We start from the raw sequence: 12,797 nt of genomic DNA, 5'->3' as shown, positions 1-12,797 counted from the left end.
CATATATTCCATCCCAACTTGTTTATCTACAGTGAAAAAGAGGGGGAAAAGCTACCCCGATGTAGAATAGAGAAGCTCTCTTTTTATGTGTATCCTCCAAAAAGGCCCACTTTCACATCCAATCCCAGGTACGCAAATAAGCCAAATCCTTTCCTATCGTCGTTATCATAATCTTCTTTACAACAGGAGAAGGCCGGCGGCGAACAGAGCCATGATTGAGGTGGAAACACCAAAGGCCTGGAGGGAGGCACCTCCGTTGGAGGGGCTGCTGGTGCGGCCACCACCGTTGCCATCTACAAATGCGAGAGAAAAAGGAGCAAGTCAGCAAATCTGTACATGATGAAAAAGGGACATGTGTAAATTTGAGTTGAGGGGACGGAGAATCATAAAACTTACTCTGGGTCTCCTTCTTGCAAATATCCATGAGGGTGGAGTTGGACTCGAGGGTCTTGAGCTTCTCCTCGGTCTTTGTAGCTCTCTTCTTGTAAGCGTCGATCTTGGTCTGGTTGCCCTTGAACTTGCTGTCGAGGAAGGTCTGGTTCTTGGAGTTCTCGACCATCTTCTGCATGCCCTTGATGCCGTGGCAGGTCTGCTTGTCCTTCTCCCCGGCGCAGAAGGCGGTCAGGGTCGCGTTCTTCTGCAGGGTCTCGAGGGCGGCCTTGCTCTCCTCGGCCTTCTTCTTGAGGGCATCGGCCCTGGTGGCGTTGTTCTTGGTGACCTCATTCAGGAGCGTCTGGTTGGCGGCGATCTTCTCGAGGCGCTCCAGGCGGTGCATCTTGCCGCAGTCTCGCTTCTCCTTGCGGTAGCTGGCAATCTTGCCGCACTCGGTCACCAGAGTCGAGTTGTCCTTGAGCGCCTTGAGCTCGGTCTCGGCCTTCTTTGCCTTGTCCTTGATGGCATCGGCCCTGGTGGCGTTGTTCTTGGTGACCTCGTTCAGGAGCGTCTGGTTGGCAGCCAGCTTCTCCAGGCCCTCGAGCCTGAACATCTTGTTGCACATGGCCTTGGTCGACATGGGCTTGCCGTCCTTGTTGTCGGCAGCCATGCTCATGTCGCCCATGGGCTTACCTTCCTTGTTGTCGGCGGCCATGCTCATGTCACCCATTTTGCCGGCTGCCATGCTCATGTCGCCCATGTTGTCGGCGGCCATGCTCATGTCGGCCTGTGCGGCGGCGGTGCCGGCGATGGCGAGGAGGACGATGCTGATAACCTTCATGTTGACGGTTTTGGTCGACAGGAGAAACCTTGAAAAAAAAAAAAAAAAAAAAAGTTGAAGAGAGGTTTAATAAAGGTTACAGGCGAACAACCCGGCCGGCGGTATATAAAAGAATCGAAGAGAGAAGCAAAAAAAGAATAAAAACAACGAGGCACAAGGAAAAGGCTAGTTTGATGGTTTGGATCTGGGAAACTGGGATGATGAGTGGGATGGAATAAGCTCCAGGGAAAAGGTTGAACGGAGGTCAATCGACCGTTATATATACTCATCCGAGTACAAGCAGTTTGGCGGATGGAAGCGCGGGAGAAGTGCAGACTCCATCTCTGTCTCTCTACGACTTGCCTCTTTTTTTTTTTTTGCTTCGTCCTACCAACATCAGGCGAGGATACCTGGTCCTAGGCACTGGGGACCGTTCTGTTCCCTGTAAAGCGAGTGGGGACGACCTATCTCTGGGGTCCAAGTCAGGTAGGTCATCGGCAAAAAAAAAATAAGAGGTGCATGCCCTCCCCGACCAAAACGGCTTCACGCAAGAGACGTTTGTTGTTGTTTCACTATCATGCAGACAGGGGTCCCGCTGGGGGGTGAATTAGTACGGATACCTGACTCTGGTAACTAACTGGCTTCTTGTTTTTATCAACCGCGAAAAATGTGCAATTCCCAAGGTGGTAGGGCCGCTACTCTAGAGTAATAGTCAGGAAACTTACACGGTACTGTACAGTACATACTGGCGCCGTGTTTGGTTACCAAGTCAATGTCTCTCCACCTATCGAATGGAAGGAACTGCTACCTTGTTCTACATGGTAGGTGAGTTTGATTTTTAATTTTTTTTTATATCCCCGGTCTCTAGAAAAGTATAAATGCGTTCCTAGGAAAAATAACAGCTTGCAGCAAGGTACAGAGGCCGAGATGGAGAGTTCTCATGACTACTGTACAGATTTCGGGGTTGAGCTAAAAAGTTGACGGGATCGCCCGACGCGCCCATGCCGACCAACTACGACGTAACGTACGACCTTCCCGATGCCAATGTCAAACCATAAAAACTCTTTCCCTCAGAACCAGAGAATCTCTGATCGGCGCATGGTTGCACATGCAAAAGGAATGTACGTACTTAGTGGTAGTGTTACTAGTGGGGTTTTTGTTCTTTCTTTGTTGATGGGGTCGTGGTGCTGCGCTCTCTTTTTTGGAACGAGATGGCTGAACTAGTGCTCGGAAAATAGACAAAAGCTAAGAGTATAAATGAAAAAAAAAAACAGGAACTTTTTAGTACTGCACAAGCAGGCGAGGCTTTCAAGACTATGCGGGTAGGGTTGTTGCTAAAGTTGTGTCACTGCCAGGGATATGCTTGGGCTGAGCACGCGCCTTTGTTGTATTGTAAGGTAGCTTACCTACATCTGCTTGCTCTTGGCAATCACCTACGGAAGCATAACGAAGCAAGCCCACCGGTCCGACCACTATCAGCTACATCAGGTAAACTAGCAGTAGCTTGTTGTCCTTCTCTTGTCCGGGGGAGAGAGAAAAAAAAAGGTTGACACGCGAGTTGCTAGGCAAGCTTCTTTGGTATTTGGTCAAAGTTTCAGCACCTGATACCTACCTTTCCGTATACCTAGGGGCAGGAATGTGGGCGACGTCACAGTGAGGAGCAAGCGTTGGCAAAACAGCTGCGAGCTGAAATCAAGCGAGTAGTAAAAGCATGGGCAGAAGGACTAGGGTACAAAGCCTATATAGGAGAAAAAGTAGGGGACGAGCAGAGACAAACAGGGTGGATATCAAGGAGCAAAAAGCTAGGAGTGGAGGGTTTCAGCGCCAAGCCATCATCCCACTTTGGGGTCTATGCGGGGTTCCATGTCAGGGGCGATCCCGGGATAACAGCTGGGATCATGGCCCTGTAACATGTGCCGGATAGCATAATGGACTGCACACAGTACTGCAAGGTGTTTGGGCGGGGGGAGAAACAACTTCGACAAATGAATTACACGGTGCAATTGTCCAACGGGCCGTCGGGAATTCTTCTTCTTCTTTTCTCCTGCTATGAATCAAGCTAATTGAAAACATCCGGAAGAAAGATTAGCCTCGTAGATTTGTATATCTCAAGCTTTTTGTGTTATATACTACTACATCTAGCAGAGAGCTAACAATAGGAGTTGTTTCCCGTAACAAAAGAATTTCAAAAAAAAAACCCCCCGAAGGCAGAATCCCGACAGTCAATTACATGGCATTTTCTCTTTTCATACACCCAAAAATCAAAGCCTCACGATCATCGTAGGCCAAGCATCTATCATTAGAAGAATTGGGTGGGACCTGGCCAATGCTTGAACACAGAAAGCAACTCGGCTGTGGGGATTTGGGGGACCTGCTCCGGGTTAACATCTGCAAGTAGTAAATTACTGTACCCGTCACGTTGGCGCTGATGGGGTTCCGCGGTTATAGCACGTTTGGCATAACATCAGTCTATATGTGCCATTGTTGTGTACTACTGGAGTGGCTGCACCTATACAGCAAATTCAGCACAGTAAGTGTGGGACACCATCTTGGTTATAGTGCTAATTGTGGGGCACATGTCCATGGATGTCAGCCAAGTCGAACAAGAAACTCTCGAGCAACCCCGAATATAGTAATAGTCCAACAGCAACAGCCCCCCACCTTTTTGGCCGATGTCTTCTTCAATGCCATGACCAAAATACAGGCTGTGAGAGAACAGCACCCTTATGCCAATGCGCAACTACCGTGGTATGGGCTGGAGAGGTCAACGCCGGTGTCGTTCTTTGCACCTCTCCTATTTTCTGGGGCTGCCTCGCCACAATATTGTCTTCAAATGACGTACTACCGGTTATGAAGGCCTTATTTTGCTTCTGTTTATTGCATAGAATACCTAATTCATGACTCCGCAAGGCAGCTCAAGCCGGAGAAGCAACCGAGAAGTAAAAAAAAAAAAGACAAAAAAAAAAAAAAAGAACCAAACTTACCTTCTGGGGTGTCCCATGAGCGCAGCAGATCAACACGATAAATGTCTTTGTCTTGGCGCATTGGGGTACGGTATGGTAAGGACTTACTCGGGACAAATGTTGCAATGACCGAGTAGGATCTTATCCCAGATTATCCAGGCATGAGCACAGAGGTCAACGTCGGGTGGGGGTGGGGGCCACAATGCTATTCCTCGAAAGAAAACAATAAAAGGTAGGGAAAATGTGATATGGGCGCAAGAAGAAAACCCCCGAGCCCGGGTTTCTGTGCAAACAGATCACCCGGCACGTTCCGAAAAGGCGCGTAAAACACAACAGAAAAAGTTTCACCTGCCCTGCAACGCGCCCACATCGTCCCGGACCCGCGGGATGCGGGCGCGCGCGTGCGATGGAACGCGAAAACCGCCCAGCAGTATAATACAGTATTGCCCTAGATGGAGAAAAAAGGCAAAATGTCAAACGCCGTGGACTGATGATGCCAAGGACAAAGACCACCCCACCCACCGTTGAGACTAAATGCTTTAGGGGGAGAGCTGTAAAACGATCTAATCTGAACCTAGACTGGAACATAGAGCAACTAAGCCGCCGCATACTACAATGCTCGCCTGGTAACAAAAGCTGATCTTTGGTTCGCTGTCAAAATTTGACTTTTTTTTTTCTTCCGCGTTCGCAACACAGAGAAGTAGATAAATTGAACCCACAGGATTGCAATGACCAACGGTTTGTAAGACTGACGTTAGGCAGGAATGTACTGCATTGAGTACGTATGGCTCAGAGCCAACCAAACTACAAACAAAGGTGCGACATACCGCAAGGCGTGCCCTCCGCCCGCCAACCCACTTACCGAAGCCATTCGGGAATTCTGAGGTTAGGCTTGTCGATGATGCAGCCAAGGTGCGCGTTCCCCAAAGAGGAAATCTGCTTTTTATTTTCTCGCAATTATCGTAGAACAAACAAGATAGAAAAACCTAAAATGTTTTTTTTTTCTTTTTTCTTTTTGTTTGGGATCTGGGCTCCTGGCTCCTGAAGGTCGTCAACATCAGACGTCTGCGTCACGGTTTTGCTCTCATCTCTCATAACGGGGGTCGGCACACGAGACGACATTCAAAACCCGCGTCTACCTGCTAGCCTGCTAGGATTACCTTCAAGTTCGGTCCAACATACTCCAACCAATCTCTACCGAGAACCGTTCGTTGAGAATCTTTTCTTGACTCACTGTTCCGAATCTTAATTACTGGCCCCCAGTTGCACGTAGTCCAGCGGCGTCTCCCCGGCACGACTCTTTTCGAGGCTTCATCGCCTCTGACCAAGCCTTTGTGGATGACTATGCCACGTGCCGTTCGCGACTTTGACTTTGCGGGCTTATTAATGATAGTGTAAGTGGACTAGGTCTAGGTCTAGACTAGAACTAGGCTAGTTAAAAATCGAGTTCTGTTGAAGATTTCGCTTGCGAGTCAGTCGGTTCGATTTTCAGTTTCAACCGTGATACCTTTGAGTGTTTCCAAATATGCCCCATCGGACTAAATTTCTGACGGCCACCACCGGTGCCTCTCAGCCAACTCAGGAAAACAGGCCGTCATGATGCTCCGGAGAGATCTACCAACAGCCGGTCGCCCCGAGATTCCTCATGCGCGAAATCATTTGTTTCTTGTCCGGTTGTAGTCAATGCCATGATCTCTCCAAGGGCGTAGTCTCAGGCTAGCCAACCAATGAAAATGACTGAGTACGAAGCCAGTCTGCCCTCACTCAATGAACGGTGAAAGGGGGAAGCGTTATTCGGTGAACATAGACTTTTACCAACTATCACATGCTGGCAGTATCGCCCCAGCTAGCAGTAAGTTCAACTTGCCATAGAGCTTTGCCCCTAACTCTAGAACTTATACTAATGTCCAGATCCCAGCTTTGTAAGACAGTCAACGTCCCACAGAGGTAATGCGAAATGACTGTAAGATCAGACTGGGCGAGCGTTGAAGAGATCCAAGACAGCCATGAATGTTGCAAGTATGGATCTGAACAAAGGATGACACATAGACAGAGCGACGAACTGAACCATTGTGGCCATCTCAAAGATCGACATGGTGTCCGCTTGCGCCCATGTACAGATACAGAAAGACAGACCATGCTTAGATGGCAGACCTTGGCTCTACAGGTGATGCACCGAATATGCTGCCGGTCTCATCGTCCAGCGGCGATGCATTACCCCCTCGCTTCCCCGGCGTCTGGCTATCCCCTTGCTGCCGCATCACGGAGAGTCCTGGCCGAAGACTGACATCACGCGCAACTTGTTGATGGCTTTGGGGACCCGCGCATCTCAACTCCCAACTACCAGAACGTTCGTGATGGATACCGCCTTGGGTAACTTGCACGTCACGATCATTTTCTCTCTTCTCCACACCTCGGAAACCGCCGGATGCAGCAAGGCCTCCTGAGCCATGTGCTTGCGTCTGATTTCTGCGACTGAGCCTTAGACCGCCAAGAAGGGCCACCATGATTGTCAAAATCGCCATGAGGGCTAGGGCGACAACGGCACCAATGACTCCCGCTACTGCTAGGCTCATGTTCCCCCTCGATCCACCCGATTCACCTAGGCCGTCGAGTCCCGATGTAACAGCCTTATTGCCAGGGCAAAATGTTGCACCATGACCACAAGCAGCGCACCACAGCTGCCACGTCGGCAGGTCAATCCTGTCTATCGCATCTGCAAAGTCCGTATATCTCATCTGCCATTCCGCATTGCCTCTACCAAAAAGTGGGTACGCCACGAATGATGCGTTATCCTCCGAGCTGTTGCGATACAGGAAGCGCACCAAAAGGTCTTCGACGGGAGGTGGTTGGCCATCCTCAGACGCGCTCCCTCCGGCCGTGAAAGTTTCAAAAACGACTGCTGCCCCTGGTTTGGGAAGAGCCTCAAAGACTTGTCTGCTGTTACCGTTGACGAGCCCAGTGAGTGAAAATAAGGAGACAAGGGGTTCGTGAGAGCCAAACATCAAGGTGAGTTTGCTCCTTTGGAGGCTCGAATGCGTCGCGATTTTATCATTGCTGGATGCCTTGATTTGCAAGAGAATCCTGGCAGCAAGGGTCTTACCGCCGATGGCACGAATCTGGTCGTTTGGCTCTGTACCGCTTACAGTTAGGTTGCCGTGCAGCTCTCGTTGTTGTCGAGCCGCATATTTTTCAAGACTGTCAATATCTGCCCGTGGGACGATGGTCTGCGTGATATTATCGTGGGTATAGTTGTATTGGACAAAATCATAAACATCGTAAGCGTTGCCGAAATAGTCGTATTCTAAACTCGAGACGCTCTTGAACAGGCCCGAGGATTCCAACAGACTATCACGAAATTTGTCAAAGAGAGGCTGCGATTCTGCTTTGAGCTTCTTCATTTCCCCACTGTTGACAATCTCCAGCTCTGAGTGGCTTTTGGAAGGACAATTGCGGTATCCCTGAGACCTGAAGATAGAAAGAAACAAAGTTAGCAGCTCAAGCGATGCTGGCTCTGAGACATGAGCGTTTACTTTCCCGAGAGGAGCTTACCAGATAGATTCAGGACTCGACATTGAAGAGGCTTGTATCCTAGGGTACTGATAGCCGTTGAGTGGAAATTCGAGAACAGAATTGTTGGCAAGCCTGGCGACCGCAGCACCGCCCGCAATACCGGCCATGGTTCCCGTAACAGGAGGATACAAGCCTTGCATGAAGGCAATGGCACTCGAGGAAACGTATGCATCGTCACTGGACAATATGCTGATCTTGGTGGAATCCAGAGAATCCGTGTCAAGACTCGATATGCGGTGTGAACTCCCGGTGCTGCCAGATGTTCCACTGCTCAGGTATCGGGCGCGAAAGTGAGTGCCTTGGGCCAACATTTGCTGGGCTCCAAGCGGGGTGAGAATTGGACTGCCGAGGGCAACAAGAGGCTGCCGTTCGCCATGGTAGACGTAGGCGACTGAGGACCATATGATCTCTTTTGAGGATGTCGACTGCGCCAAGACGCCAACCGAGAAGGCGCACAGGCTCAATATAAGTGCCATATTGGTCTAGGCGCGGTGGAGGAATAAAGCAACCGGGTCGAGATTCAATCAGGCTGCAAAATGGCAAAGAGTATCTGTATCGAAAAATAGCAAACTGTGCAGGCAGTGCAGGCGGTTCACCCGAGTGAAAAAGAAAAAAACAAGAAATGTGCGCGGCATGAGAAACAAGAGCTTCAAGAAACAAGCGAGAGCAACAGCGAGCTGCGCTCTACTTACGCCGGCCGCCGATGACCGGGGCCTTTGAAACTCTGCCCGATCGCACGCGATCTTGCTGCAAGCGGTAGTGTATCATTATGGCGTATGTCCTTGGCGGCGCGCTGATGTCGACCGTCCGCGGTCCAGAGGCTGCCATCGAGAGGCTCGGCAATGGAGGGTTCGAAAGGAGGGCAAGCTAAAGATGGTGACAGGTACCTTGAGGCAAGCTGCAAGCTTACCTGGTAAAGCCTCTGGCCAATGGACAGTCTGCAATTCTGCGGGTTGTGCATATGCTGCCAATAAGAAGCTTTCGAGGTTCAAGATCTAAGAAAGCTAGGAAGGTACTACCTGTAGATAGCTACTATACTTGCCTTATCTTTTTGGTCACTCTACCCACCAATACCAGTTCACCTACCCCGCCATCGCAGGTCAGCCGTACTTGCCCAAATCGAAACCGCCTTGCTGCACCCATTGTGGCCCCTTGATGGAAGAAGAGAAGTAAAAGAAATTGACGTGCTGACATTTAAATCCCTGTGCCCCTTGCAACGCACGCATACACCACTTGGAGGCAAAGATCAACGCTGATGGTGTCGATCACTGATAGTCACGCGTCTGAAGCCCACCTATTATCGAGCAGCGCTAATATCCCTTTGATCCTTTTTAGTTATCGCCGGGTAATATGTTGCTCAGATAAATTATTTTCATCTTTGTGTAGGACCAAAATACAAAATATCATATCCTTTGTGAACTGCGCAAAAATCAACGGCCAACCTTTCAGTCTTCATGCCGGCCATGGCCTTTTAGCAACTATTGAAATTCGGCCCCGTCGCCCGTCTAAGGGAGGGTAGCAGTACAGGGACAGGCAAATGACGTCGAGGTGCACTCTTGACCGCACCTTTCATGTGACAAACGGACACATGCAAGGGATGACGCCCGCATCGCCCGGGACCTAACTAGACTAATATTACCCAACGGCCGGCAATGCGCTGTGTTAGCAACCCCGAAAGTCTGGGCCAGCGTCAGAGGCATGTGGGGTACACTCGAGCAAGGACAAAGTTCTAGATGTGAGTAAAAACTCTTTATTGGTGGATAGCTTGCCAAGTAAACTAGATGCGACTGTCCAGTTCTTGTACATGAGATTCCCGTATCATAGAAGTCAGTGTTATCGTCAGATAGCGGTGAAAATGGGAGGAACAGGTCTATCCCAGAAAATAAACCTCTTCCCGTATGTCCTGTCCATCCCAAACCCCTCGCAACCCTGTCATCTTTTGATCAAGCCATCAAAAGACGAACACCACCAATTGAGTAGACTCTACTTCTTCTGAATCCCGCCCTGCTTGTTGCCGCCAGAAGCCGCCGCCGTGGCGTTGGCGTTCTTGTCAGCAGCCGATTGAGCACGGCTGGAGAAGCCGCCGTCCTTGTTTCCCGTCTGGTTGAAGGTCTTATCCTATAGAATGGGTGAGGATGTTTCGTCTTGCTTTTTGAAAACAATAAAACCCCTTGACACATAACAAAGAAACAGGAAGTAGCTTACCGAGGAGGACTGGATGCGAGAAGCAGCGTCCTTGGTCATTTGGTTCGAGTTTCCAGACATTGTGTAGGTTGATCAAGAGATCGAGTTGAGTTGGAGTGATGGTAAGATTGGCAGATCTTGATGATCTGTGTTTTTGCGACGATAGATTTGCGGATTATGAGCTTGTGGTAAGGTGGGAGAACGAATGCTCTCCAAGGCGTCTGCAACGCGCGTTTTATAGACCTTGGCTGGACGTCGTCGCCACCAGTTGTTTGTGATGTCTGGTCTCTATTGGGTTCCGAAACAACTGTTTGCAAAGAATGAGCTCGTTTAATTTTAGAGAAATCAAACACACAGTTCGCCGCGCGCAAACAAACATGTACTCATTAGTAGCGGAGAGGTTGCCGACCAACAACAGAAGTCATCCTCGTGATGGGAGCGTGCTTGCCGCAAACATAAACCTGACGTCTGCTAGTTGGGCATGTAATTCACAGCTAGGTACACGAATCATGACTGGAAGCAAGTTGCTTGGGCAATCGGTTTGATTTCAAGCGTAACTGACTATTGGTTGTCTGTTGGACAAACAGCAAAAACCTGCCCTGCTTGACAGACAATGGCTTGCCTATCCGCTCATCCGGGGACTAGGGGTTATTGGATATCCCCATCCCAACCTGTCCTTACGGAAGCAGTTGACGTTTACTATACCCTGGATTTGAGCGAGCAACAAGTCAGTCTCTGGCCTGCATAAGCCAAAGCCCCTTACTCAATCCGCTCAATAGCAGCCCAAGTGATCGCATCAACCGCCGCCTTCACCTCATCCACGCTTCCAGCCACAACATGCATGTCTATCCGCCCCGAGACTCGCCTCTCCTCGAGCTCCCGACTCCTGTTCAGCACCTTCTGCAGGCATGATGAAAAGCCCTGCGTCCTAGCCAGAGCGCCCAACGCCTCCTCGAGCTCCTCGACCTTGAGGGCAGGATCCTCCAGCCCCAACACCACGTGCACCGTGGCCTGGGAGCGGGACCCGGCCATCTTCTCGGTCTTGATGGATTTTATGGACGCCTTGATGGCCGCCGCGGCGCCAAGGTCGACGACTAGGCCCCCGCACCCTTGGTATACCTCGGCAACGGTGCCTTGGACCTGCGGGCGACCCGTACGCTCACAGCCGAAGCAGCGTCTACCGCTCTCCAGCACGTCTTGGTAGACGGGGCCGAAGCCGCCCTTGGAGCGCAGCTTGCGCAGCCACGTCTGTATCTCCCCGCCGGCCTGCCGCCTGTCCCACTCCGCGTCCATGATGTCGTGGCCGGCCATCGTGACAAAATCGTACACGAGGAACCAGAACAGCCGCTCGACGTGGCCGCTGACGAGGAACTCGGGCACCGTCTCGATGGCGTTTTGGCCCGGGAACAAGATATCGTCGTCGTTCGCTAGACGTTCGCTTTGCCGAGTCGCTGTCATCATCGACGGTGCGCTGTTGTTGCCCGCCTGCGAATCCGGCTCGTACCGCCCGGTCGCCCAGAGCCTGTCCAGAGGACCGTCGGGTTGTGAGGTTGCAACTATGATTCTTTCCACCGGCAAGCCCATCCTCCGGGCAACGAATCCTGATATTATGTCCCAGTCGGCAGTAGGCACGCCGAAGCTGACCTTGTCCCACCCAAACTTGAAGGAAGGTGCCGCTCTTGCAACTTGAAAATAAACAAAAAAGTATGACGCTATTCCCGCAAGAGTGCGAGGCCAGCTTCCGCACAGCAGCGTTTCAAGGTCTTGAACGCAGCCCGGCTTGCTCTCCCGAGCCAACTGCCTAGCAATTTGCTGTTCAGATGTATATAATGTCAGGCAAAAGATCTCTAGAGGCACATGGGAAAATGGTTGCATACCTTGGTATCTTGACTTGAGGCGATCTTCGTGCCAATGACATGCACATTGGTCCCCGAAATATCTGGGCTTTCAGATACATCCGTGGAAGGCGCCTCAGATGACGGCTGAAGTGACACAAATGAGACGTTTCGCCTTCCCCGAAACGCCTGGCCGGCCGCAAAACCAACCTCTCCAGCCAGCCCATCAATGACAGTGATATGATGTTTTTCTAGATACACTTGGTGAGCCACTAGGAAAACGCTGATACACGCCCGCAGAAAAAAAACCTTGACGGGCTAGGGCAGCAGAGGTTTTTTGTCATTCCCCCTTCTGCCTTCTCTTTGCTACTTTGTTCTACTCACCTTGGCCTGCTAGGCTCACGTTTTCCCTTTCAAGAAAATAGTCCAAGAATGCACCCAAGGCCTTCAGCCCGAATCCCTCATGAACGCCTCCTGGGCCATGGTAAAGTTCCGCCATGTACAGCCCATGATGCTGGTCAACCCTGGTCACGGGCGCAAACGATGCATTCGGAACACCTGCTAAGCTGGCGTCGACGATCTGGGCGAGGTGCTCGGCGGGTATCTCAGCCGGAGAAATAAAGATGGAAAAGATTGCCAAAGCGAGATCGCGAAACGAAAAGTCCTTCCATCTTGTGAGATCCGACAGAGAGAGCTTGGGCGTGCCCTCAGGGAGGTAGAAACCACCGTCCGAGGACAGAGGGTTCAGGACGGTGTCTTGGAAGCGGAACTGACATGGTTCGCTGTCAGCTCGTGGAATAGAAGACAAAATGAGAATTATGGCGGCAACATGGCGCGATAGGATGGTTGCATACACCAATGTCGTCACCTCGAGTGCTCAGGTATCGCTGAGAATCGCTATGAGTCGCAGTGTTAGTCCGGTAAGCCGGGGATGGCGAAACTGCCTCCTCATCGGCGTCGTACACGGACAATGGCATCGCTCATGGAGGCGACAGTACTGAGTTATAACATCCGAGTGAAGTCCAAGAGGAAAAGGAATAAACGAAAAAA

The 12,797-nt window shown here is 50.8% G+C and overlaps 4 protein-coding genes across 4 annotated transcripts; all 4 read right to left on the bottom strand.

Annotated features, from left to right (window-relative positions):
- Nucleotides 1-177: 177 nt before the first annotated feature.
- On the bottom strand, nucleotides 178-1,213 carry PpBr36_04356 (uncharacterized protein; the record flags this gene model as incomplete). The annotated part of the gene is made up of 2 exons (XM_029891517.1): nucleotides 178-293; nucleotides 397-1,213. The coding sequence occupies 2 exons, from the start codon at nucleotides 1,211-1,213 to the stop codon at nucleotides 178-180; spliced, it is 933 nt and encodes a 310-aa protein (XP_029750421.1).
- A 5,083-nt stretch (nucleotides 1,214-6,296) lies between these two features.
- Nucleotides 6,297-8,593, bottom strand: PpBr36_04355 (uncharacterized protein; the record flags this gene model as incomplete). The annotated part of the gene is made up of 3 exons (XM_029891516.1): nucleotides 6,297-7,623; nucleotides 7,708-8,187; nucleotides 8,421-8,593. Coding segments are annotated over 3 exons (1,980 nt in total), but the record flags the coding sequence as incomplete, so codon positions are not given.
- A 1,118-nt stretch (nucleotides 8,594-9,711) lies between these two features.
- On the bottom strand, nucleotides 9,712-9,993 carry PpBr36_04354 (uncharacterized protein; the record flags this gene model as incomplete). Its single annotated transcript, XM_029891515.1, has 2 exons — nucleotides 9,712-9,846; nucleotides 9,934-9,993. The coding sequence occupies 2 exons, from the start codon at nucleotides 9,991-9,993 to the stop codon at nucleotides 9,712-9,714; spliced, it is 195 nt and encodes a 64-aa protein (XP_029750423.1).
- Nucleotides 9,994-10,671: 678 nt separating this feature from the next.
- PpBr36_04353 (uncharacterized protein) lies at nucleotides 10,672-12,724 on the bottom strand (the record flags this gene model as incomplete). Its single annotated transcript, XM_029891514.1, has 4 exons — nucleotides 10,672-11,724; nucleotides 11,790-11,998; nucleotides 12,132-12,516; nucleotides 12,602-12,724. The coding sequence occupies 4 exons, from the start codon at nucleotides 12,722-12,724 to the stop codon at nucleotides 10,672-10,674; spliced, it is 1,770 nt and encodes a 589-aa protein (XP_029750418.1).
- Nucleotides 12,725-12,797: the final 73 nt, after the last annotated feature.

The sequence above is a fragment of the Pyricularia pennisetigena genome, chromosome 6 (assembly GCF_004337985.1).
Source record: "Pyricularia pennisetigena strain Br36 chromosome 6, whole genome shotgun sequence".
Classification (NCBI taxonomy): Eukaryota; Fungi; Ascomycota; class Sordariomycetes; order Magnaporthales; family Pyriculariaceae; genus Pyricularia; species Pyricularia pennisetigena.
Note: the sequence above shows the minus strand (reverse complement) of the source record. Positions and strands in the feature narration are given on the sequence as shown.